The sequence below is a fragment of the Salvelinus namaycush genome, chromosome 18, assembly GCF_016432855.1.
Source record: "Salvelinus namaycush isolate Seneca chromosome 18, SaNama_1.0, whole genome shotgun sequence".
In the NCBI taxonomy this organism is placed as follows: domain Eukaryota; kingdom Metazoa; phylum Chordata; class Actinopteri; order Salmoniformes; family Salmonidae; genus Salvelinus; species Salvelinus namaycush.
In genome coordinates, this window is record NC_052324.1 from 12,606,919 (window position 1) to 12,634,792 (window position 27,874).

A 27,874-nucleotide genomic window follows, 5' to 3' on the forward strand; every position below is an offset into this window, starting at 1 on the left:
TAAGGCCTTTCTCCCCTGATTGCTCAGTTTGGCCGGGCCGCCAGCTCTAGAAAGATTCTTGGTGATTCCAAACTTCTTCCATTTAAGAATGATGGAGGCCACTGTGCTCTTGGGGACCTTCAATGCTGCAGACATTTTCTGGTACCCTTCCCCAGATCTGTGCCTCAACACAATCGTGTCTCGGAGCTCTACGGTCTATTCCTTCGACCTCATAGCTTGGTTTTTGCTCTGACATGCACTGTCAACTGTGGGCCCTTATATAGACAGGTGTCTGCCTTTCCAAATAATGTTCAATCAATTGAATTTACCACAGGTGGACTCCAATCAAGTTGTAGAAACATCTCAAGGATGATCATTGGAAACAGGTCACACCTGAGCTCAATTTTGAGTCTCATAGCAAAGGGTCTGAATACTTATGTAAATAAGGTATTTCTATTTTTTGGGGGGCAGTCTTGATACAACATTTTGAACAGAAACGCAATGGTTCATTGGATCAGACTAAAACTTTGCACATACACTGCTGCCATCTAGTGGCAAAAACCTAAATTGCAGCTGGGCTGGAATAGTACATTATGGCCTTTGTCTTGCATTTCAAAGATGATGGTACACAAAAAATACAAAAGAACGGTTGTTTTTTTCTTTGTATTATATTTTACCAGATCTATTGTGTTATTTTCTTCTACATTCCTTTCACATTTCCACAAACTTCAATTTAATCCATTTTAGAATCAGGTTGTAAATTAACAAAATGTGGAAAAAGTCAAGGGGTCTGAATACTTTCCGAAGGCACTGTAAAAACATTTTGGACTGCACAGGGCCTATAAGCATCCCTGTTTGAACAATTCTCTTTTCCAGGCTGATCCAGTCAGCCATTGACGGCTTCAAATCAAACCAAATCAAATTGTATTGTCAAATTGTCACATGCACCGAATACAACAGGTGTAGCATTTCACCTTACAGTGAAATGCTTACTGACGAGCCCCTAAACGTGTGTATCTTTGCGTACGGTCAGACAGGCTCTGGAAAGACCTAAGGCGTTAACGTAATGAATACTTTCTGAATGCACTGTACCTCTCGAGCGTTTCTTTCTACGCATCTTTTAACCGGTTGAAACGATCCTCTCCTCGCATGACGATGCGTTGTTCATTTCTCCATTTCTTTTCTGCTCTTTTCTGTTCAGTCTCCATTGCTGCCACAAACAAAAATGAAAAGAACGGTACAAAATATCCTAACTCTACCAGCACGTCTCCCTCCTCCATACTTAAAAATGCCAGTCACCAAGGATCACAACAATGTCGCTGTCGAAACATTTGCAGTTTTTCCCGCAAATTAAACATAGTCCTGTTTCCAGTTCCACGGCAAATGAAAAAACAACCAAGAACCAACAAGTCTAGTTCGTGTAGGTTGCAGTTCTTCCCAGCACGGTTTGGTTCCTCTAGTGGAACTGCACCATAAGTGAACAAAAATAGTAATATAAATAAAAGCTCAATGAAATAATTTCACTAATTTAATAATAGGCAATGTTTTAAAAATAGTTACATAACCTATATGGATATAACATACTTGAGCCAAGCATGTTTACCTGTAGAATGGAATAGGTTATAAGACCTCTATGATTCATTTCATTTTGTCAGTTCTACCACCTCAACATTGCCCACTTTAAACACAGTTAATATCAAGTTGTAGTAAAGTTCAGCTTCAGTCCACATGGGGGCCCTGTGTCACTGTCAGAAGATACGTGCTTCAGTCAGAGGCGCTTCAGTCAGAAAAACTCTCATCTCTTCAGTCTCAGCTAGCTACCAACCAAGCTAGCTACAGAAATGAAACCCATCAAATACACTCACTGGAAATAAACACTTTTCCTAATATCATGACTTATATCAACATCCTTACTTTGCCCATTCAATAAATATACTATTAAATAACACTGACTGACACCCAATAGCATAAGGACGCTGAGCACCACCAGTAGCTAGTTAGCTACCACCAACCCTGCACAAACCTGTGGCTAACTCTGCTATTGCTGCTGCACCTTGACTTTCTGGCTGTTCTGCCTTCTCCACCTCATTCACTGCTGCCCGCTCATGCTCAACCTGTTCACTTTTTTCCCTCTTTTTTTTGGAAGAAGTTCCAAATATCCATATTTGCTCTGTGCTATACTGAGCAAATATACATCTAACTGTATATATATACATCTAACTGTTGCTGTAGGGGTGGGGTCGCGTTCAAGGAACGTGAGCAGTCCACAGAGTTGTGAAATCTTGACCAATCACAGCAGCTACTGCTTCACTCCAGGGGCTTCTTGCAGTGCCTACTATTGGGTTTCCACTAGATAAGACAGCCACAAAGTCATATTCCACAGCCACAAAGGCTACAAAAATTAGCCTTTTGTTCTTAATTCAAGGTTAGGATTAGGCATAAGGTTAGCAGTGTGGTTAAGGTTAGGGTTAGGTTTAAAATCATATTTTAAGAAGAGAAAGTGTAGAAATGGGTGGGTTTTAACCAGAATTATGACTTTATGGCTGTGTTAACTAGTGACAACCCTATACTGGCTGGGGCGGTATATTGTATCAAATAAAATACAATTGTATTAGTCACATACACATATTTAGCAGATGTTATTGCAGATGTAGAGAAATTATTGTTTTTCTAGCTCCAACAGTGCAGTAGTATCTAACAATACACAAATATACACAGAAATCTAAACCTTAGAATGGAATTAATAAATATAGAAATATTAGGACGAGTATATATATATATATATATATATATATATAGTATATATAAATAAATGTGTGTGTGTGTGAGGGGATGTATAGACATTATGGACAGCATGTGGATAGAATATGTAGCATATCTGAAGAATACGTGGATAGAATAGTGTATGTACAGGAATAGTTGAATAGGATGGCCTTGACTAGAATACAGTATAAACATATGAAATGGATAAAACAGTATGTAAACATTATTAAAGTGACCAGTGTTCCATTTCTATGTACAGTACATAGTGCAGCAGCCTCTAAGGGATGCAGGGATGAGAAGCCAGGTGGTAGCCGGCTAGTGACAGTGACTAAGTTCAGGGCAGGGTACCGGGTAGAGGCAGGCTAGTGATGGCTATTTAACAGTCTGATGGCCTTGAGATAGAAGCTGTTTTTCAGTCTCTCAGTCCCAGCTTTGATGCACCAATACTGACCTTGCCTTATGGATGATAGCGGGGTGAACAGGCCATGGCTCGGGTGGCTGAGGTCCTTGATGATCTTCTTAGGCCTCCCTTTGACACCAGGTGCTGTAGATGTCCTGAAGGGCAGTATGCTCCCGGTGATATGTTGGGCTGACCGCAACACCCTCTGGAGAGCTCTACGGTTGCGGACGGTGCAGTTGCTGTACCATACGGTGATACAGCCCGACAGGATGCTCTCAATGGGGCATCTGTAAAAGTTTATGAGGGTCTTATATTTTCATGATTATTTTTGTCATAAAAATATGTGCGTAAAATATGTATTTTTTATTCTGAGTAGCACAAGTGATTTGTGGTTATGGAAACTCAAATCAAACAAATAAAATTGTATATTTATTATAGTTCTTTTACCATCTAAATGTTCAGGGCTGGACCAAAAACATCCTGGGTTGAAGCCCCAGAAGCCCAGGCCTAACGATGCCACTGCCTGGGCTTGCTTTAAGGTTATTTCCTGGGCAGAGCCAAAACAGCCTTAAGCTAGTGCAACAGTGCTTTAGGAGGAGAGCACTAGTGCTAACACAGCCTCTATCATTACAGTGTTTACCCCTGGTCAAAACATTGCCTGAAACAGTATAGTGTAAGAAGAACCAGTGGCGACATGTCATTCAGTGCAGAGACCCACCTGTTAAGCTAAAAATATATATACAGTACCAGTCAAGAAATGTGGACACACCTACCCATTCAAGGGCTTTTCTTTATTTTTACTATTTTCTATATTGTAGAATAATAGTGAAGACATCCAAAATATGAAAAGACACATGGAATTATGTAGTAACCAAAAAAGTGTTAAACAAATCAAATGTGTTTGACCCAATCAGTTGTGTTGTGACATGGTAGGGGTGGTATACAGAAGATAGACATATTTGTAAAAGACCAAGTCCATATTATGGCAAGAACAGCTCAAATAAGCAAAGAGAAACGACAGTTCATCATTACTTTAAGACATGAAGGTCAGTCAATCCGTTAAATGTCCAGAACTTTGAAAGTCTCTTCAAGTGCAGTCACAAAAACCAGCAAGTGCTATGATGAAACTGGCTCTCATGAGGACCACCACAGGAAAGGAAGACCCAGAGTTTCCTCTGCTGCAGAGGATAAGTTCATTAGCGTTACCAGCCTCAGAAATTGCAGTCCAAATAAATGCTTCACAGAGTTCAAGTAACAGACATATCTCAACATCAACTGTTCAGAGGAGACTGTGTGAATCAGGCCTTCATGGTCGAATTTCTGCAAAGAAACCACTACTAAAGGACACCAGTAAGAAGAAGAGACTTGCCTGGGCCAAGAAACACGAGCAATGGACATTAGAAAGGTGTAAATCTGTCCTTTGGTCTGAGATTTTTGGTTCCAATCGCCGTGTCTTTGTGAGACGCAGAGTAGGTGAATTAAATGATCTCCACATGTGTTGTTCCCACCGTGAAGCGTGGAGGAGGAGGTATGATGGTGTGGGGGTGCTTTGCTGGTTACACTGTTGGTGATATATTTTGAATTCCAGGCACACCTAACCAGCATGGCTACCACAGCATTCTGCAGCAATACGCCATCCCATCTGGTTTGCGCTTAGTGGGACTATTATTTGTTTTTCAGCAGGACAATGACCAAACACACCTCCAGGCATAAGGGCTAGTTGACCATGAAGGAGAGTGACGGAGTGCTGCATCAGATTACCTGGCCTCCACAATCACCCGACCTCAACCCAATGGAGATGGTTTGGGATGAGTTGAAATGCAGAGTGAAGGAAAATCAGCCAACAAATGCTCAGCATATGTGGGAACTCCTTCAAGACTGTTGGAAAAGCATTCCAGGTGAAGCTGGTTGAGAGAATGCCAAGAGTGTGCAAAGCTGTCATCAAGGGAAAGGGTGGCTACTTTGAATAATACATTTTTTTGGTTACTACATGATTCCATATGTGTTATTTCATAGTTTTGATGTCTTCACTATTATTCTACAATGTAGAAATAGTAAAAATAAAGAAAAACCCTTGAATGAGTAGGTGTGTCCAAACTTTTGACTGGTACTGTACATATATATTTTTGCTGGTTTTGCATGTTATTTTTGCGTTAATACGTGTCATATATCAGTTTGCAAACAATGTAAACAACTTGTTGAGTTAAATAAGTGGCATAAAAACTTGGTCTCTTTTTTTCTTGAGTGAGTGAGGCAGCTCCAAAACGCAGGTGTTTCAGCCTAGTTTAGTGCTTTCTGTGGAGGTGGATCAGCCAGCTGAAAATACGGAGTGTAGAGGTTGGTAATGTTTTCTAGTTGCGCAGTGATTGCCTCAGTGTTCTGTCACTCATGGGGACACTACGTCACAGCAAAATCTTTGGGGAGTGCTCGGAAATTCAAGCCCCTTGGGTACTGCCGTAGAGTTACATTAGAAGTGCCCCTTCAAGAAGGGTCAAGGTCATTGGCCACAGATAAAATTACGTCAAATCACGTTATCTCTACAGTAGCTTTGATTGGACAGATCATGTCAACGTCATACTTTCAAAATCCTAGTTAGCATGCTAGCAGTCATTACATGAATCATGAATCAAGTCGACAATCTACTGACAAATCCTTTTCAATATTTGTCATTTGAAGAGAAATTCTGAAGAGAAATTATTATAGATTATAGATAAAACGTATCGGTGCTCATCAACCATTGGACATAAACATTACACAACAAGTTGGAAATCGCAAATTCAACAGAGTGGCTTGGAAGGAATCAGAGGCTAACTGCATGCATTGCAAAGCAATCATTAGCCTGTTATTCAGTGGAGTGGATGTGTGGTCCAAGTCTGGGTTTAAGGGTCTCTTTTCCAAAAGGGACCAATATATATATATTTTTTTAGCTCTGCCCCACCTGCCCTGAATGATGGGTCGCCACTGCTCAGTAGCCTATTCCAGGAGGCTATTGGGCAACGGAAGCACTTCTTACCTTGAAATCATCTCGCTGATCTTGTTGAATATATGAGTCTGTCAAGCAAGCTGCTAAATCGCTAATTTTACATCTTGCCTACTGTAGGCTATCTGAAATTAGATGTAGGCCTATCCGTAGCTATAGGCTACCTGCATCTAGCTAACCATACCATGGCAAAGTTGAATTACAATCTAAAATCCAGATTTTAGTCAGCAGGCCTAGCCTATGGCTATTGAAATGACAAGTCAATCTTGCAAATAGGCCATTTATAACGGTTTGTAGTCTTACCATCTGGCACATAATACCTCCTAATTTGCTCAATAACATTCTGGAAAAAGGGTTTTTGGCTAAATGTGGTAACTCCTTTCTTGCTGCGAAAAAAACAAGACATTTTTGGGCTGGTTTTCAGACCTTGTGTGTGAATTTTGAGTAGTCATTGGGCTAGAAATTTCAGATAGACCTGGCAACCCTGCAAGAGGCCACCATTCTAAAAGTATAGATGTCTGATCTTAACTGCTGATGGTCATTAGTAGCCTGCCAAACTTTCGAACTGTTCCCCTTAAGGGTTTACCTTAAAAACTGATTCGGGATCGGTGTCCCTTCCACGGGACGGTTGAGCTAACGTAGGCTAATGTGATTAGCATGAGGTTGTAAGTAACAATACAATTTACCAGGACATAGGCATATCTGATATTGGCAGAAAGCTTAAATTCTTGTTAATCTAACTGCACTGTCCAATTTACAGTAGCTATTACAGTGAAAGAATACCATGCTATTGTTTGAGGAGAGTGCACAGTTTTGAACATGAAAAGTTATTAATAAACATATTAAGCAGCTGGGCTGGAATAATACATTATGGCCTTTCTCTTGCCTTTCAAAGATGATGGTACAAAAAAATACAAAAGAACGGTTGTTTTTTTCTTTGTATTATATTTTACTAGATCTATTGTGTTATATTCTCCTACATTCGTTTCACATTTCCACAAACTTCAAAGTGTTTCCTTTCAAATGGTACCAAGAATATGCATATCCTTGCTTCAGGGCAGTTAGATTTGGGTATGTCATTTTAGCTAGCTAGCTACCTAGCTAGTTGGTGGATATTTTCCTTTTGAATCCAGGGCAGAGGAAAGCAACAGTCACCTCCACAAATAATGTTTACATTGATATCCATACTGAATGAAGCACTTAAGGGACTTCATGGGCACCCTTAACTTTTTAACACCACTTAATTTAAGGGAGAAATTCACACTAAAATGTTTTATGCAACTGGGCCCTGGTACTCAGCACTCTATTGTCCCTCTAATCACACTGACATCTATGCAAATGTAATCAAATCAAACACTTCATGAGAGCCCATGAGCTCATGTTGTACTACATTTCTATAGGCTATGCTATTAAAAATAGGAGGATCCCATCAGCTTTCTATAGGCTAGGCCTACTATATTTATATCTCAACTTTCCTAATATTAAGCACATTGCTTTGCTTTAAAACAGGATTATAGCCTACGTGTCTAGCATGAAAATGAACCGTGGGAAAAGCTTCCTCTATTCGCTATTTACTGTAAGTGGATAGACATGTATTTTGTTTCCCATGCCCCTGTTCCGAGACAGGGGCATGATCATGGTCAATTCTAAATCAAAACAAATTTCACACATATATTATTTAGTATATGTAAAGACAAGATTAAATTAAGAATAGTCTAATGGGTGACAATATTAGCCACTTGTGAATGATGTATTATCACTTGTGAATGATGCCCAGCTTGTGTGCAGTAAGGCAAGAAACAGCGCATGCCTTTTTTAAGACTTTTTGAAATCATAGTCGCAAACCTCATGTAGCCTAGGCCTTAGGTCTATATGTTTTGATAAGGTTTGTATCACAACTAAAGTGGCCAAATAACTTCTCAAAATTAAGCACATTAATCCACTTTACAACCGGTGTAGAGCCTAACTGACGTGCGCGGCTCGTGAGTTTCAAGTTTGGGGAAGATCATATTCACCATAAATGCACCTTTATAGTAAAGCATTACATGCATAATTGCATTCCCGCTAATTGATTGCAATTTGGAACATTCACGCTTATAGCCTGCTAGCGTGTGCGCGGTAATATAATGTGAAGAAATAGCCTAATGGTTTATCAGAATTTTAAGCTAAACGTTCTGATCTGTTGTATCAGCCGTATTGCTTTTAAAATGTTATTTGATGCGAGTGGTTGCATTAATTTAGGATCTATCGCATCCCACAACTGTCCCAGATTGTGTTTGGAATATTTATTTCTCGCACAGAAGGACAAGTTCACCAATAGAATAGATCAACTTTTGTACTATGGGGGATAGTAGATTGACATAGGCTAGTGCTTCTGCTGTTCGTTAGGCCTACTCATCTTGTTGACTGACGAAAACTAAATGTGGACAGTTCTTCTAACATCTTCAATATGCGCAGTAGCGTCCTCATTGTGGCTGTCTTCACTTGGCTGTCTTCACTCGTAGTCTACTTCGGGGCTGAGATGCCTGTGAGAAGGACCCAATCACATGACTGCATTGGCTAATAAGAATTGAGATATCTGAGAGAGCCATGTGAGTAAGAGGTGCTTCGGTGCATGGCTGCAGGGAGAGGGGAATTATTATTATTATACTTTGGCCGCAAAAGGCCTGGATTTTTAAGGGGGTATTATGGCCACACAAGGGGGATGCCGCAGGAAATTCGAGGCCTGGTGAGAAATGTATGAAGTGCTTGTCAAATTGTGAATGAGAGACTGATGAAGTGTGTGTAGTCTGCACAATAAAACAAAGCAGAGCTCAGGCCTTTCATGCGACTTAGAATGTATTAAAAATCAAAACACAGACCAACGTTTCTATCACAACTAAAGTTGCATAAATAACTCTAAATTAAGCATATAGGAGAACCTGTTTCTTTGTTAACACAGAATAGCCGCATGTGTGCACTCCCTCAGGAATTGTTCTATTCTTTTCAGTTAGGTTCTGTTGTATTCTTAATACTATAAAATAATTTTAAATAATGCCACGGAATTCTAAGCAAATCTTGTCTGCTTAATGAACTAGTTTAGCCCACAGCCATAATGGCATAGCCAGATCTGGGCCTAACATAAGGACAACTCAGAATATACTATTCTATTCTTCTGAAAATAGACTACTTTTTCTTCATATCATGTTTCTTTAGACCTGTGTAAAGTAACTAATGGATTTATTGTGATGGTGTGGGCTCTATTAAATGGATTTATTAGACTTTTTCAAATGTAGATGTTCCAAAGTGGCTTGTAGACTATGCACGGAAGCCAGGAGATGCTAAATGTGTTTAAGTTGTTCCGATGATTAAAAATCAGAGTGTGAACATATCTTGAAAGACTTTGGTTACAAGCTGGACTAATGCCGCGTTCACATGTTAGTTCACATGCTAGGAACTCGGAAACTCTGAGAGTCGGACATTTCAGAGTTTCCTAGTTCCGATTAGCATGTGAATGAGGCATAACGTAATGCCGACGTCATCTTTTAGGGAGAGGTAACCAATAATGTTTGCAATTGAGATCAACTGTGCAGGTGAATTTATTGCGTATTGATGGTTTAATATGACATCATATGGCGATAATCTAGCGCCATCTATGGTTGCAATAGGCCCCTTGTTATTTGATTATATTCCAATGCAAACTGTAGGCTACCCGTTAGCCTATCCATTGTCACATAATAAAAGTTGTGAAAACCAGTAACAGGCTACTGTTTGTTTCCCTAGCTGAGTTGATGAGCTGATTTGGGCCATCAGTTGATTGACAGCTGATTGAACAGCTTGTTGAACAGCTGATTTCACCATCCCCACTCCAGCAGTGCGCGCCATCCCTGTCTCTTTAATCATGCGACAATGACTGGATATTATCATTCAAGAATCTGACACTTTTCCACACCCATGTGTTGTTACAATCCTCCCACTGCTAAATGGCATATTATTAGACATAGCCTATATGGTCATTATACTGTATTATACAAGCCTATTATTATTCTTAAAGGTCTTTTTTAAAGTAGTGGGAAAGAGAGTGGAAAGAAGAGGAAGGTAAATCAAAGGGCAGTGGGCCAGATTCGAACCCATACCGACTCTGTTATATGTGTGCTGGGGTCAGCGGCTGTAACCACAGTACCACACAGGCACTGAGGCCACCAATAATGATTCTGCTTATTGCTTTCTTGAACATATAACAGGGTCCCCCTCCTTTGATTTGAATCAGATGTGTAGTGCTAAAGCAAAAACATAAATGTGCACCCCTTTGTGTCCCTACAGGACAAATTAATGAGTGTGGTGCCATGACTACAATGGTTCAAGCCCAGGATGACACAAAAATGGGTATGGAACTTAACTGGCAGCTGGAAGGCTCCCATGTACCATCTCCTGACATTGTGTCCTTGAGCAAGGCACTTAACCCCCTCAGAATTGCTCTCCACCAGGTGTTGCTGCACTGCAGGGTGTTGGGAAAAGCAGAAGACACATTTACTTTCTAACCCATGAACAAAAAAAAGTATCTATTCTCTCCATGTTCTTGTCACAATATGACTCTTTCCATATCTCTACACCAACACCGCTGTTAACTATATTGCACCACTGTACAAGTATTCCTGGTATTCTACTACTCTGCCATTACTGTATGTAGGGCTACTATTTAATTGTACAATGTATACTATCCTGTACTATGCCTACTTAAATATTTGACACTGTGAAAGACTAATGTCTCTCTTACTGTGCCTACTTTGAATATTATTGTGAATGACTTGTTTATTGTGAAATATCCTGATATTGTGAGACACTAATATGTCACATTATAACATGTTTACTTTGCCATCAGTTGAGAGAGCTGAAATGAGAGGGCTAAAACCATACCTTTGAACTTGAGATGGGTTAAATGGAGTACTAACTGAAATATAAACACTGACAGGCCTGTAACATCTCACATGTATCCTAATATAAAATTAACTCCTGCAGAATTAGGTATTTCATGCAGTACAATGATACACCAAATGTTATGTTTGTCTCGGAAAAAGGAGTGGAGCAATATGGTAAGATGTATTTCTTTCAGTATCTCGAGCAAATGCGAATTATTTAAACCCCTATCTGGTTATTAATCACAACTAAATTCTTAGGAAGACAGGGAGTGTTGTTTTAGATAAGTGATCAGAGCCTTGGGCACCACGCAGCGTTCACTCAGGGTTCATTCCTACCCGACTCACTCCTCCCCTCCTCTCCATCTGTAACTCCGGGGTTTAAAGAGATCTCTCTATCTCTGTTTCTCTCCCCAATCCCCATCTGAAGTAGTTGCCGGGGCTACTCATAGATAGAGTAGAATCGCCTTTTTACCAAATGCTCTCCCGTCTCTCCAACAGACCGATTAGTCACAGTCTTTGGATCTATCAGACTTATTCCAGGGAGGTTAAGAGGACAGAAGACACACGTCTGAGAAATTGAAATTTGGATCATGTGATGTTCTATTTTAATATATATATTTTTTTAGATAAAACTAGAACTGAAAAGCCATGACAATACATTTGAATAAGATGAGTATCTGATTTCCAGTATATGCTTAGAGAATAATTCACAGATGTCACAGCAGTGAAGCCATTTTGGGGCTCACGAGTGGTGCAGCGGTCTAAGGCACTGCATCTCAGTGCAAGAGGCATCACTACAGTTCCCGGTTTAAATCCAGGCTGTATCACATCTGGCCATGATTGGGAGGCCCATAGGGCGGCGCACAATTGGCCCAGCGTCGTCCGGTTTTGGCCTGGGTAGGCCGTCATTGTAAATAAGAATGACTTGCCTAGTAAAATAAAGGTTAAATAAAATAAAATAAAGTAAAATTTGAAAGACATGTCCTTTTTCAGACAGGGAGCTGAATAATTATGCAACGACTATAATTTAGTTATTTTATTTCTACCAATCTTTTGAAAACAAATAAATATAAATCTTCCACTTTGACATTATAGCATTTTGTGTAGATTGTTGTCAAAAAGTTACCAATTACAATTACAAATCCATTTTAATCTCACTTTGTAACAACAAAATGTGAATAAATCCAAGGGATATGAGTACTTTTACACTGTAGGTTCAGTGCCAATAATGAGTTTTGAAGTACTTTCTGAAATTCTGTTCAGAAAAGTGAAAAGTTGACAATGATAACGATTGTTTATTGCACAGTGGAGGAACATGCCTCCTGAGAGTATAGTTTTTCATATTGCCAAAAAATATACTTAAGTATACTTTCAAAAAGTATATTTAGCTTAAATGTCCACAAAATATATTTAAAGTATACTGTCAAAAACGCATTGGCACAGAAATGTGCATATCCCCCAGCATATTTTTCTGTTGAAGTTTAGATTTATAATATGATATTGTTCCTCATATTTATCTCATTCAAATGTAACACATAACACATTTTATTTAAATGTTAATTTATTACCATTATGTGAACAACTAAAGTGTGAAATGTGAATGGTGCACAGTTCTCAAAAGTTTTACTTGTAAATTGCTGCTCCAGCCACAACTGCTTTGTAAATGGCATGTTAACGTTGGCTGAGAAGATGCCTTGGTCAATCAAGGTAACCTTTACATGGCAAATTACAATAGCTAATGTGGTTAATGAGTAGCAGTGTATTTGTAAAAGTAAATTATAAATACACTTTTTTGTAAAGAAAATACAGGAATTCTAATTCAAATACCATTTTGGTATATTTATCACTTATGAGAAATATAAATAAAATGTCCTTAAGGTGTATTCAACATATATTTGTTTTGCTCTTTATCTAATATACTAAAAATATACTTAAGTACAAAAAGTGTCCCAATTTAGATAACTTTACATTTATTTAATATACTTAAATGCCAATAAAATAAAAAATAAACTGGACATTTAATGTATTCCAAATTGTTCCAATTTAGATAATTTAAATATACTCATGAAGTATGATTTAAGCATATTTAAAAAATAAAAATAAAATCCCGTTTGGGATTAGGCACCAAACAGAAGAAAACTGACTGGAACAGGGGGTGACTACAGGGAGTGACCCAAAAAGAAGCATTCATGTTTTGTTTTCTGTTTTAGACCATTTCCGAAGGCGTGCTCTAATTTGCATGACCCAGGTGTGTGCATGACCCAAATACCTTTTCAAAGGTCTACAGGTGCTCCTCGATGTTGTGTTCCATGAAGCTGTTCATTCTCCTGATGTGCTCGACCATCTTCCTCATAGACGGACTCGGCAGGTAGCGGGACACAGGAAATAAGTCTGCCAGGTTTCCTGCAGCGAAGATGTTCCAACACCTCGTTGTTGATGTGCACAATAGTGAGGAACTCTGTGTCATTGTAGTCATTCCTCTTCCCGAAACACAGGGCACATACCACATTTGCCACCGACGTGACCAGCGGGACAACAGGGTCCAGACCTAGCCCCTCGCTCCCCTCTGAGCGCTCCCAAATGACCTCCACCATACCAGCCGCCTCGGCGCACATGTGCTCCTTTAGCAGACAGATGGTGCCAGGGCCCCGCGGCTCTGCCTGCAAGAAGGAGCGCAGGGTGTTCTTGCACAGCTTCTTGTGGAGCACACAGGCAGCGCCGTACTCGCTGAAGGTCATGCTGGTGCCATTGGACACGGCGGAGAAGGTGAAGAGGTCAGGGTGTCTGGCAAAAGCCTCCCCATGCCGTACCAGCGCCTGTTTAATGGTGGCATAGCCTTGCAGCACCACCACCACAAGGGAGTCCACATGCATTTGAAAGACATCTCCGTATTGCAGACGGAGACACGTCAGTGACAGGTGCATCTGGTCTCCCATCTGGAGCAGGTTACCCACCAGGGCAACAGGGTCGGCCTTGAAGGGCAGAGTGCCTTTTGGGGCCGCTCCCGCCTTCTCGCTTTCAGCCCCTGAGAGCCACTAGGAGCAGGGTGAGGGTGCAGAGAGCCAAGGTGATTCCAGAGAAGGTTATACAGGAGCCATCCTTTGGGAATATCCCAAACGTCAGCCTCATATTGCAGTCTCAGAGCGCCCCAGCCAGGATACTGTATGTTACTCACCGAATTCCAGGAGTGGAAGTTCTCTAAAGTTGGAGACTGGTCTAATGAGTTCAGTTTGACTCCCAGCAAAGCAAATTGCCGCAGGGTCCGATGACTGGATACACTCTGCGAGAAGACTGGCACTAGGCAGGTCCAAGTACCATGAGAGGCAGTGACATATCAGCCTATTTAAACATAGACTGCGAACCAGCGGGCGGTCGATTGAACAGCTTCATAGAGCTTGATCTAACATTCCATTTTCTTCTTGTTCTTTGCGTTGTTTTAACAGGATGAGACATTATTGTGCGTGCCCAATATGCGTGTCAAGTGCTAACTGTGTGGTCCACGGTAGCTTAATTCTCTCATCATTTTGTGTACAAGCGGCTGCAGACCGCACACATTTGGCATTGGCCAAACATACACAATTATTGTAAATTGGTGTTTGGATTTCCTCACTCTAAAAATGTATGGACTGTCTGACTAACTGCAATCTAGCCTGTCCAACACGAAGAGAGAAAATAACATGATTAATCTAAACATCAAACTTTTGATATTTCAATTCATAACAATTTAATTCCAGAATTTTTTTTTTTAATGTAATTTGACAAACTAATGAATATTTTATAACACACCATGGAACAGAGGCCCCAGGTGTTCATGAAATTCATTAAGTCACATACTATACTACTGTACACGCAAACTATACTACTGTACACTCAAAGTACATCTTGACTAGCACTTGCATTTCACCACTCCACACTAGTTTTCTCCTTGTTTGGCTGCTTGCAAGCTAGCAAGCATGTTAGGTACTGCTAGGTATCCCCAATCAATCCAGTAGGTTCTGGAAGCTATAGTGAGCTTTGCTTGGTCAATAGCGCAGCAATGTCACAATGTATTTGCATAAAGTTCAGCTTTCCCAAACTTTGGTCACGCCCTGTTCACATCCCTCGCCCGTGCTCATAATGCCTAACAGTCCCCCTGCCCACTTCACTTCTTCCATTGTAAATTAATGCTTTCCCAAGTTTCATCGCCCATGTCGTCTTCAGTTAACATGTTCTGTAAGTCAGTGAGATTCAGCTGTGTAGTAGTAGGCAATGACAGAGCCAGTAGTTTGAACCACTGGTTGGTTTCGAGCCTACATGGCCCTTGGAGCTGGTCCAGCTCATGGTACTGATATGAACTTACTGACAACATGTAACTAATCCCGTGACACTGAGCAAGTGTGTGAAGTGAGTGTTGAAATCCATAGTTTTGGATTCAAAATTGCGTCAAGGGAGCTGCAGAACAACCCAGGAAGTTGAGCTTACATAGCTACCTGCTCCACTGGGGGTGTAGCAAAAGAGGAGATACTATAATGACATTGCTGACCTGCAAAAAAAGACTAACCAAAATCAAAACTGATCCTTACCTTAATCCTAACCTTAACCAAACCCCTTAACCCTATCCCTGACCCTTACCGTTACCCTAACCCTACACACCTAACTGTGGAAAAGATCCCTGTTGATTGACAATGTTCTGTGTGTTGTGTAATACATAGGCACAGACACATGCATACAAACACACGATAACATACGCACTATACACACAGGTACACATGGATTTTGTGTTGTAGATATGTGGTAGTAGAGTAGTGGCCTGAGGGCACACACTTAATGTGTTGTGAAATCTGTTGTAATGTTTAACTGCCTTAATTTGCTGAACCACAGGAAGAGTAGCAGCTACCTTGGCAAATGCAAATATCTATGCTATGTGTTTAGTTTATTATACCTGCTTTTCATTGCTCTTGTAAATGGTTGTTTCCTCCTTCAGAAGAAAAACAAGAGAAATGTATTATTAACTTAGCTGGCAGATCTGTATAATGTCAACCTAAACAACAAGGTGAAAGACTAAATGGTTTAAAATGTCAAGAGTTACCATGAAAAGAGTGGGTCTGGGATCAAATGATTCAGTGACAGCAGCATATATGATCCTGGACTGAGTCTTGCAGCATAGAAACAGCACACATTTGGGAACATTTACGATTTGTTTTCAGATAAGGTACAGATGTAAGATCTTAATTTGACCAGTTTCTCACAGCAGGAAAATAATCCTGCAGCAACAGGAAATGTGAGTTATTGTGTGGATTATAATTACTTTACATTTTTGTAGGGGTCAATACATTTTTAGTTAGGGCAAATCAAGCCTGAAATGTTTGTGGAAATTATAAACTTTAGAAGCCTTTTTAAACCTTGAATACACTAAGTTTCTATGTCCAGCTGTACAGGACATTTCCTGCAACAACAGTGTGATCAAATTAAGATCCTACATCTGTATGTTCCTCTGGTAAGTCTCAGGATCCTTGGAGTTGGAATATAATGTGTTGACCTTGAACAAAAGTTTTTGGTTAAGAAACAATAAGGAATTATCTTAGACACACCTTTCAAAAGTTTGGGGTCACTTAGAAATGTCCTTGTTTTGAAAGAATTTTTTTTTTCTTGTCCATTAAAATAACATTAAATTGATCAGAAATACAGTGTAGACATTGTTAGTGTTGTAAATGACTATTGTAGCTGGAAACTGCTGATTTTTAATGGTATATCTACATACATATATCTAAGGACAGTTTTATTGCTTCTTTAATCAGACAACAGTTTTCAGCTGTGTTAACATAATTGCAAAAGGGTTTTCTAATGATCAATTACACTTTTAAAATTATAAACTTGGATTAGCTAACACAATGTGCCATTGGAACACAGGAGTGATGGTTGCTGATATTGGGCCTCTGTGCGCCTATGTAAATATTCCATTAAAAATCAGTCGTTTCCAGCTACAATAGTCATTTACAACATTAACAATGTCTACACTGTATTTCTGATCAATTTGATGTTATTTTAATGGACAAAAAATGTGCTTTTCTTTCAAAAACAAGGATATTTATAAGTGACCCCAAACTTTTGAACGGTAGTGTGTATAATATCATACAAGGAATCCAGTCTACACAAGATAATGCAAAGAGGAAGACTTGTACAGGATTGACTGCAATAAACACTCTTTTTTATTTCATGATACAGTATCAACATTGAAAGCAGGCCACCAATCCAGACTCAGCATTTTGTCTCTATGCTGCATGTTTACTTTATTTGTAACTCTGACTTGCCCTGCTTTCTCTATGTTTCTGGCGTCTGTGCAAATCCCCTCTCTCTCCATATCCCTCCATATCCCTCTCTTCCTCTCTCCAATGGGTTGTCGGTTCCACTCAGGCTCAATTGTGGGACACCCGGTGCTGTCAGGCTGCGACGCCTCCTTTGACCGACCTAGGCCCAGTCCCAGTCCCAGTCCAGGCTGAGCGATCCGGCAGTCCCGCCACTCCTCCTCCCTCCCGTCATTAGCACAGCCACTGGGGCAACACGTGTCACGGAGCCATGGCGACAACCAACACAGACCAGACTCACTGGAGACACCACCAAGGAACCTCCCAGGACCCTACCATACACACAGGCACGCACACACAAACACATACATTACAACACACAGCAAACACAGATGCACACATACTCACACACACATGCACGCACGCATCACATACATAGAGCTGATTAAATGTCTATTGGGTTGGGATGCGGTCATTAGTTGCAATTAGCACTGATGGGGCTTTTGTTGCTTCTTTCTGGCGTACAGATGTTCAGTTTTATAAGACACCATCGAGCCTAATTTCACTGTCAAGGATATCATCCTCATCATCATCCACATCGCCACTGCAATTGGCTCAAAGAATCAGCCTACTAAGTGAGTCCAAAATGTGTGCTGAGTTTGTGATAAGGAGAAAAATACATCAGCGTATGGCTCTTTTTCACGGCACATTACAACACTCCAAAACGCAGCTCCGCTGTGCTTTTCATTATTTAACTAGGGTTAATTACGAAGGTTATGTTGTCTAAGCCCAGGGGTAATTTTCAAAGGACTTTGCGTCTTTCCAGACAGGCTACACCAAAATAGAGCCGCACCAGACACAGTTATGCGATGGTATTGTTCCTGGGAGACAGCGGGCCAGCAGGGGGCCCTTATCAAAGCTAAAATCTTCCCAATTATTACGTTTACCGCCTCCAAATCGGGCGTGCAATAACCCAAAGTGGTGTAAAACTAGTCCCTTTTTAAATTTCCCTTTCGGCAGAGATAAGTGGATTGGACCAATGCAAAGGTGACGGGGAAAGACAAGAGGTGGCCCTCACATCAAAAATGACATGCTGCGTTTCACGGTCATGGAAGCTGAGCGGTATGCGTGCTTGCCTCGCGGCCAGTGTACAACAAGCGTGGTGTGTAAAGTGGAAAATAGGGATTGGTTCTGTTTGAACAGTGATTAGCGTATGGGCCCAAAGGCGTGGGTCCCTGGTGGGTGCGACAGCTACGTGGTTCTCTGTTGGTCCCAGTAAGAAGTGGGGCTTTTTTTACCAGTGAGTGCAACTATATAAGAAGGGTGGTGGGTCTGCGTTGGGTACTTTTGCCTTTCTGAAATTTGGGGCTGAAGTGAGGAGAGTTGAAGACATGCCGGTGATTGGAGTTGAGAACATTCAATCTGCAGGTGCACCATCTGCATGCACAGGTAAGACAGCCAAACTCAGGTCCATACCCACTGCGTCCAGTCATTTATTTGTTTCTCACAGTCTGCTAATGCCATACGTCACAAGTCAATGTTAATTAAGTTATAATAAATGTACATTATTCTTGTGTAAATAACCTGTTTTTCTTCTCGTACCATAATTATGTCAGGTATAAAGTTTGGTTTCAGAAACAATTTGGATTTCATTTTAAAATTAAACTAAAAATACTTTTCACATCAAGTGAAGACAGTAAAATAACTTTAACTTTATTCTTCAGGAGTACGTGCAAATGGTTCCGTTTTTTTTATAGGTGACTTTGGTTTTTATAAGAATGTCAGCCGATTATGAAAAAGGCTGCTGTGAACTATTATCTATTAAATATAATAGGCTAATATATTTTGAATTCTGTGTATTTCTCAAGTAGTGCTTCAAAATGCAGAATCAGTTACAATCAGTTACAATCAGAATAATGTTCATGCAAACACAATGTCAATATGATGCATTGTTTCTAAAGTATTTTTTCCAAATAAACTTTTTTAAGACACAATTTGAACTAATGGTTAAATTGAAAATGTTACACACATGACTAGCAATGAAATCCTGGGTCACTAAAACAGTCAAATTTTACTGTGGTCAAAACATTTGGGTCACAAAAAAAACAGCTCTGTCAACATATTTGCCAACTACTGTCCGACAAGATACATTTGTCATTCATGTACAATAACTAAACAGTGGTGTGTTCATTAGGAGACACAACAGGTAGTCCCTCCCTGTTTCAGTCCAGGTGACATGATAATGATGGTTGAAAAAGTGGACTGAAAACATTTTCAAAACATTTTGCAATGGAAAACTAAAATCAGCATTTTGTCCAGGTAGTTCCTCCATGTTTCACTCTGTTTTGTTTAATTTAGTGCCTAATAAACATGACCCTGCTGTCCTCAGGTTCCCTCTGTAGCCTAATGAGATGAGATCAGGGCTCTGGAGCCGGCACCGCCAGCCCCGACTTTATGGTGCCAGTCGCGACCTCTGACCCCTTAGTGTGAGGCAGTAGCAGATGCCAATATCTAATTTGGCACAATTTTCATATGGTATATTCTGCAGGGAAGACAATTATATAGGGATGACAACGTTTGCACACTTGCTCTTGCGAGTACTATGCGCGCTCACACGGGCACACACATTGCTTGTATTGCTTTTAGTAGATTTTTATTATCGTGTGTTGCCTTTCTCTTTTTGTAGTTTGGAAACTTGATTGGTCGGTTTGATTTACTTAAATGTCCACCAACCACGTCTCTTTGATAGAACCCGACACTGTGAAGTTCTCACAGGTTCTCACCATCCCTCCAATCAGGTTGAACTATGCAAATCACCCCCTTCCACAGGTTTGCCTATTGTCCAATCAGTGCCTCTCAATGAGAGGAAGGGGCAGGAGACGGTAGGTGGGATGGGAGAGGGGCATGTGTTCAGCCCAGTGTCATACAATTTCACCTTTTGCTGTCCCAGTAGGAAAGGGCAACATGAGCTCCGAGCCAGGAAACTGCCAGAACCACCAGGACCATGATCCGGACCACGGAGACGCCGGGCCAGCCAAACAGACCATGCCCATGCCCGTCCCTGACCTGGAGGTCCAGTACACTAAGGTCAGCTGGAACAATCTTCATAGCTAATGTAGTATGTCATTATGTTTGTGTAGGTTAGGTATTCTCTTTTGCTTTTTGTTTAAAATGTTGAATTTTGTGGAGTACTTTGCTGCTAAAATCATCTATGCATTATTCGTTTTAGGAGTGTTTTGTAGTATATTTGCTGGCGAAAACGCTTTTGCAACAGTGAATATCACACAGTATGTTGTGAAGTCCAGTCTTTCTCCAGATGTCCCCTATCTAAATCTTCAGCCACAAAATGCTGTCTAAACGTCTACATGCTCTGATGCATTTTATTTATAATTGCGTATTTCATTAATAGTTCTTCATACTTTATGTGTGTGTGTGTGTGTGTGTGTGTGTGTGTGTGTGTGTGTGTGTGTGTGTGTGTGTGTGTGTGTGTGTGTGTGTGTGTGTGTGTGTGTGTGTGTGTGTGTGTGTGTGTGTGTCTGTCTATTGGAGATGTAGTAGAAAAAGTGTGGTATTTACATCCCTTTGGCAAGATGGTTCCCAGGAGCAGAGGAAGTCAGTAAACTGTTTACTGTGATCTTATCAGAAAGTTTATTACAGTAGAGTAACCACGATTTATTATTTTAATATATTGACTTACTAACAACACTCAGATGCATCTAATCAAGTGAAAGGATTTAATCAAAGGTTAATCTTTCTTTTACAATAAACAGAGATCTGGTCAGGACAAAGCTATAAAACATGCTCTACTGAGGATAAAAATCTAACTCATTGTTATGGAGTCTGTTCCCTGAAATGGAAAACTATGCTCTCTGCCAGAGGCCCGTGGTCATGGATGACAGGAGGGAGGGCGTTCATTAGCCTGGCCCCAGATCTGTTTTCTCTATATAGCCAACTCCCATGGTCGCTGTTTTGTTATGTTTTGGCATGTCAATTCCCATAGTTGGCAAGACAACACAAACAGATCTAGGATCAGGTTAGGAGTTCATTGACACAGGAGTGTTTGTGTGTAGTGTACAGTATACACTGAGTGTACAAAACATTAAGGACACCTGCTCTTTCCATGACATTGACTGACCAGGTGAATCCAGGTGAAAGCTATGATCACTTACTTATGTCACTTGTTAAATCCACTTCAATCAGTGTAGATGATGGGGAGGAGACAGCATAAAGACTGATTTTTATGCCTTGAGACAAGTGAGACATGGATCGTGTATCTGTGCCATTCAGAGGGTGAATGGGCAAAGGGGAGGTGCAACTCAATATTAGGAAGGTGTCCTTAATGTTTTGTACACTCAGTGTATAGCACCAGCTTGGGGTTTGTTGGATCTGTGTGCATGGCATATTCATTAGTGAGGTTTTTACTAATGTCATCTGTTTTGCTGTTGTGTCTTTATGTGATTTGGGGAGATCAGATATTCATTGATAACGAGTGGCATGAGTCCTGCAGCGGACGGAAAATGCCAGTTCACAACCCTGCCACTGGAGACCTGCTGTGTGAGGTAGAGGAGGCAGACACCGTGAGTGACATTGTCAATTAGTCAAACAATCAATCAATACATTTTTTGTGTGGTTCTTTGAGTACGGCTGAGAAAGAGAGAGAGAAAGAAAGAGGGTGTGTGTTCGTGCGTTTGTATCTGTGTGACTTTCGTATGTGTGCCTGTCTGTGTGCATGTGTGTGTCTAACTTTACTTTCGTACCCAGGAGGATGTGGACAAGGCGGTCCAGAGTGCTAGGGCAGCCTTCCAGCTGGGGTCTCCATGGCGATGCATGGACGCGTCCGACAGAGGGCTGCTGCTCAACAGGCTGGCAGACCTGGTGGAGAGGGATCGCCTCCGACTGGCTGTGAGGAACACACACACACACAGTGTAACACTGCAAGTGCTCAACAGCCATATGTCCCACATGTCCCATACCTGGGCTCAATGTTTGTTATGCATTTGCTAGATGTTGCTGAGGAGTTCTTCATGAGTCTGTTTAATGTATATGTACTCAGACATTGGAGGCTCTTGACTCAGGGAAGATCTTCCTCATGGCGTACTTTGTGGATCTGATGGCCACTGTTAAAACCCTGCGTTATTATGGAGGATGGGCTGACAAGATACAAGGCAAAACCATTCCTGTGGGTGAGTTACTCCGCAAACACTTTAATTTGACCATCTCACAAATATGAGATCATATCCACCTGGTTGACATGAATATATATATCTATTGTATTAAAGTACGTGTATCAACAATTGTATTTACATAAAGTACCAGTCAAAAGTTTGGATACTCCTACTCATTCAAGGGTGTTTCTTTATTTTTACTATTTTCTACATTGTAGAATAATAGCGACGGCATCAAAACTATGAAATAACACATATGGAATCATGTAGTAACCAAACAAGTGTTAAACAAATCAAAATATATTTTAGATTTTAGATTCTTCAAAGTAGCCACCCTTTGCCTTGATGACAGCTTTGCACACTTGGCATTCTCTCAACCAGCTTCATGAGGTAGTCACCTGGAATGCATTTCAATTAACAGGTGTGTCTTGTTAAAAGTTCATTTGTGGAATTTCTTTCCTTCTTAATGCGTTCGAGCCAATCAGTTGTGTTGTGACATGGTAGGGGTGGTATACAGAAGATAGCCATATTTAGTAAAATACCAAGTCCATATTATGGCAAGAACAGCTGAAATAAGCAAAGAGAAACAACAGTCCATCATTACTTTAAGACATGAAGGTCATTCAATACGGAAAATTTCAAGAACTTTGAAAGTTTCTTCAAATGCAGTCCATCAAGAGCAAAGGTGAAACTGGCTCTCATGAGGACCGCCACAGGAAAGGAAGACCCAGAGTTACCTCTGCTGCAGAGGATCAATTCATTAGAGTTACCAGCCTCGGAAATTGCAGCCCAAATAAATGCTTCAAGTAACAGACCCATCTTAATTAACATCAACTGTTCAGAGGAGACTGCGTGAATCAGGCCTTCATGGTCGAATTGCTGCAAAGAAACCACGACTGAAGGACACCAATTTGAAGAAGAGACTTGCTTGGCCAAGAAACACGAGCAATGGACATTAGACCGGTGGAAATCTGTCCTTTGGTCTGATGAGTCCAAATTTTGGATTTTTGGTTCCAACCGCCATGTCTTTGTGAGACGCAGAGAAGGTGAACGGATGATCTCTTTATGTGTTGTTCCCACCGTGAAGCATGGAGGAGTGATGGTGTGGGGGTGCTTTGCTGATGACACTGTCAGTGATTTATTTAGAATTCAAGGCACACTTAACCAGCATGGCTACCACAGCATGCTGCAGCGATACGTCATCCCATCTGGTTTGCGCTTAGATGACCCAACACACCTCCAGGCTGTGTAAGGGCTATTTGACCAAGAAGGAGAGTGATGGAGTGCTGTATCATATGACCTGACCTCCACAATCACCCAACATCAACCCAATTGAGAAGGTTTGGGATGAATTGGACCACAGAGTGAAGGAAAAGCAGCCAACAAGTGCTCAGCATATGTGGGAACTCCTTCAAGACTGTTGGAAAAGCATTCTAGGTGAAGCTGGTTGCGAGAATGCCAAGAGTGTGCAAAGCTGTCATCAAGGCAAAGGGTGGCTACTTTGAAAAAACCCAAATCAAAAATGTATTTTGATTTGTTTAACACTTTTTTGGTTACTACATGATTCCATATGTGTTATTTCATGGTTTTAATGTTTTCACTATTATTCTACAGTGTAAAAAATTGTCAAAATAAAGAAAAATCCTTGAATGAGTAGATGTGTCCAAACCTTTGACTGGTACTGTAACAATGATGAAATACTTTCAAAGGACAGAACAGCAGACTTATTGCCCAAATTCCTTCACATGTCATTGTCTTCAGATGGAGAGTATTTCACCTACACACGACACGAGCCCATAGGGGTGTGTGGACAAATCATTCCAGTAAGTAAATGCCCTGTGTGTGTGTGTGTGTGTGTGTGTGTGTGTGTGTGTGTGCGTGCGTGCGTGCGTGCGTGCGTGCGTGCGTGCGTGCGTGCGTGCGTGCGTGCGTGCGTGCGTGCGTGCGCACGCACGCGTGTCCTCAGCTCTCATATAACCCATACCTTTGCTCCTCTGAATGCAGTGGAATTTCCCTGTGATGATGTTTGCCTGGAAGATCGCTCCAGCTCTGTGCTGTGGAAACACTGTAATCATCAAACCAGCTGAACAGACACCACTAACAGCCCTGCACATGGCCTGCCTTATCAAAGAGGTAGACTACACACATGTGAACACGCACATCCACCTCTAATACTTCAGAGGTATTCTCACAACACATTAGCCGTACCCTCAAGATATGTTTCGCTTACTCAACAACTATTACTCACCCTCAACCTCAAGGATGAAGTGTGTTTTTCCCGTTTTAATCTGGCCCTGCTCTTTACCCTTATGTGAAACCTTTGAAGTTACGCCTAACTCTGTCCCTAGAGGCTCCTGCGGTCATTGTAGTCATTGCCTTGACTAGCTCAGCCAGGTCCCCCATTGTGTAAGTCGGTATTCGACGTCTATCCATGTCTGAGGACGTCGGGAGATGACGTTGAAACCGGCCACTAGGGCAACAGTGAGCACTGTTATCTTCAAGTAGGTTTCGGCGTTATGGACGGGGATGGCGGATGGACATAAGCATCTGCTTCTGATTCCAAAGTTTGCAAGTTTCAATCAAGTGATAGAAAGTTGTTTTTGATATCCCAAACCAAACCTTAAACCTTACCTTAACCATTCTGAGTTAATGCCTAACCTAAAGCATTTCCAGTTCATGTCTGAACTTAACCTTAACCTTAAAAATAATGCCTAAACTTAACCTTAAACACTTTGAAATTTGACATTTAGAAGAACTTCGGAATTTGACGATTGAGAAACATGGAGGAACATCTAATTCTGAAGTGAGACTGTGAGAGCTGGTAGAACTAGCTAATGGCATAATGTTGTTGAGGCACGTCCATAATTAATGATTCCAAAATCAGACATTTTAAAGTATAGACCTGAGTTAATAAGATCATGTTGTCTCTGTGTGTGTGTGTGTGTGTGTGTGTGTGTGTGTGTGTGTGTGTGTGTGTGTGTGTGTGTGTGTGTGTGTGTGTGTGTGTGTGTGTGTCCAGGCTGGTTTTCCTCCGGGCGTGGTGAACGTGCTGCCAGGATACGGTCCAACAGCAGGCAGTGCCATTGCTCATCATATGGACATTGACAAAATAGCATTCACTGGATCAACTGCTGTACGTATTCAGAGAATGACCCATTCACTTTCAATCGAGACACATTTCACTGATCACCCAACCCTTAGTTCACCATCTCCTTTCTGTTAGACCAGATTCTGACGTAATCTGCTATCTCCTAAACCACCAGCCCAGTGCCCTCCCCATTTGGTGTGAATGGTTGCCAGATAGGATGGGGGTTTTGGTATTAGTTATGTTGTAAATTGAGCATTTCTCCCTGTGGTGGTTTCCAGGTAGGGAAACTCATCCAGAAGGCTGCTGGTGACAGCAACCTGAAACGTGTCACTCTGGAGCTGGGCGGCAAGAACCCCAATATTGTCTTCGCAGACTGTGACTGTGAGTGTGCGTGTGTGCGTGCGTGCGTGTGTTTGTGCATACGTATGCTTGTCTGTCTGTGTGTGTATATGTTTATATGTTTTGGGGATGCGTCTGTGTATACAAGTAAGTGTTCATGAACATGAGTGTGTATGTGTGTTGTAGTGGAGTATGCGGTGGAGCAGGCCCACAGTGGTCTCTTCTTCAACCAGGGCCAGTGCTGTCTGGCTGGCTCCAGGGTGTTTGTGGAGGACTCTATCTATGAGGAGTTTGTTTGTCGCAGCGCGGAAAAGGCCCGTAACAAGGTCCTGGGAAACCCACTGGTACCAGGAGTGGACCAGGGACCACAGGTAAGGCATTGTGGTAGAACACACTGTTATTCCTCAAATTGATAAAAATATCAGTACAGTTGCGCGGACCTGAAACATCAGTTTTCCGGCCACCCTCGCCTTGATGAAGGAGACGTGCCGTGTGGAAGTGCGTACATCTGTAAATTTGAATATCATCGAACATTTCGGGACAGTCGAGTGAGTTTTAATATCAAAGTCGCAAGATGTGAGGCTTTCATATTAACACTTTTAGAATGACAGTCAAAGCTTGTGTGGTGATGACTTGTCGGATGTTCTCCTTGTTGGTGCAGATAGATCAGAAGCAGTTTGATAAGATCCTGGAGCTAATCGAGAGTGGGAAGAAGGAAGGGGCCACACTGGAGTGTGGGGGGGGGCCCTGGGACCGGAACAGCCTCTTCATCCAACCCACTGTCTTCTCTAATGTCACTGACGACATGCGTATTGCCAAAGAAGAGGTAAACACACACACACAACATACTCTTTCTCGCACACACACACATACATACGTGCACGCATGAGAATGCACAAATGATCTGTCTCACTCTCTTTCTCTCCCCCTCCTCTCTTTCTCTCTCTTCTCTCGCTCAGATCTTCGGACCGGTGCAGCAGATCATGCGTTTCCGCAGCGTGAATGAGGTAATTCAGAGGGCCAACGCCACCCATTATGGCCTGGCTGCCGGAGTTTTCACCAATGACATCGACAAAGCCCTCACCGTGTCCTCAGCTTTACAGGCCGGCATGGTGTGGTATGTATGGACACCTCCAAAAGCTTTTGACCTGTTCGGGCAACATTTTCATCTGGCAAAAGAGCACAGATCTGTGCAAATACTGTAAACCTCATTATAATCTGGCAGCGTGATTTCATATGAAACACCTCTTCAACACTGTAGGTTATAAGGAAGTGATTATTTAGTTTACTCAAATGTAGTTCAATAATTACATTTAAGTCATTTAGCAGACGCTCTTATCCAGAGCGACTTACAAATTGGAAAGTTCATACATATTCATCCTGGTCCCCCTGTGGGAATTGAACCCTGGTCCCCCCGTGGGAATTGAACCCACAACCCTGGCGTTGCAAGCGCCATGCTCTACCAACTGAGCCACACGGGACCATAATAATCACATCCTTATAACGCACATTGTTGACGGAATGTTTCAAGTGAATTTACGCTGCCAGATTTTGTATTTCAAAGGTATTTGAGCTGGTCCTTTTATTTCCTCTTTATCATAGGGTGAACTGCTACAATGCCATGAGTACCCAATGTCCCTTCGGAGGGTTTAAAATGTCCGGGAATGGGAGGGAACTGTGAGTGACTCCAGATTTCCAGATTTCTAGAATAAGACCAACATTAATTGATTCGATTTGTTTATCTTAGTTTCCTTATTGTTTGTACCATGTGTCTGGGTTTCAGAGGGGAGTATGCCCTCCAGGAGTACACAGAGGTCAAGGCTGTAACTATCAAAATCTCACAGAAGAACTCCTAAGATTTGCTGTACGGTCCCAAACAAGTATTTCAGTAGGACTTCCACCGAAATTCTCTATGGACCAACTGGGAATTCTCAGCAACGACCCACAGACTATTGTATGCTATTAGACAAAACAGGGA

At 41.4% G+C, this 27,874-nt stretch overlaps 1 protein-coding gene and 1 pseudogene across 1 annotated transcript; one reads left to right on the forward strand and one right to left on the reverse strand.

Annotated features, from left to right (window-relative positions):
• Positions 1-13,301: 13,301 nt before the first annotated feature.
• On the reverse strand, positions 13,302-14,149 carry LOC120063550 (annotated as a pseudogene).
• A 6,185-nt stretch (positions 14,150-20,334) lies between these two features.
• LOC120062686 (retinal dehydrogenase 1-like) lies at positions 20,335-27,752 on the forward strand. The gene is made up of 13 exons (XM_039012740.1): positions 20,335-20,391; positions 21,777-21,881; positions 22,066-22,206; positions 22,358-22,487; positions 24,231-24,292; positions 24,474-24,602; positions 25,489-25,602; positions 25,836-25,938; positions 26,083-26,267; positions 26,558-26,722; positions 26,856-27,013; positions 27,499-27,573; positions 27,680-27,752. The coding sequence occupies exons 1-13, from the start codon at positions 20,350-20,352 to the stop codon at positions 27,750-27,752; spliced, it is 1,482 nt and encodes a 493-aa protein (XP_038868668.1). The 5' UTR covers positions 20,335-20,349.
• Positions 27,753-27,874: the final 122 nt, after the last annotated feature.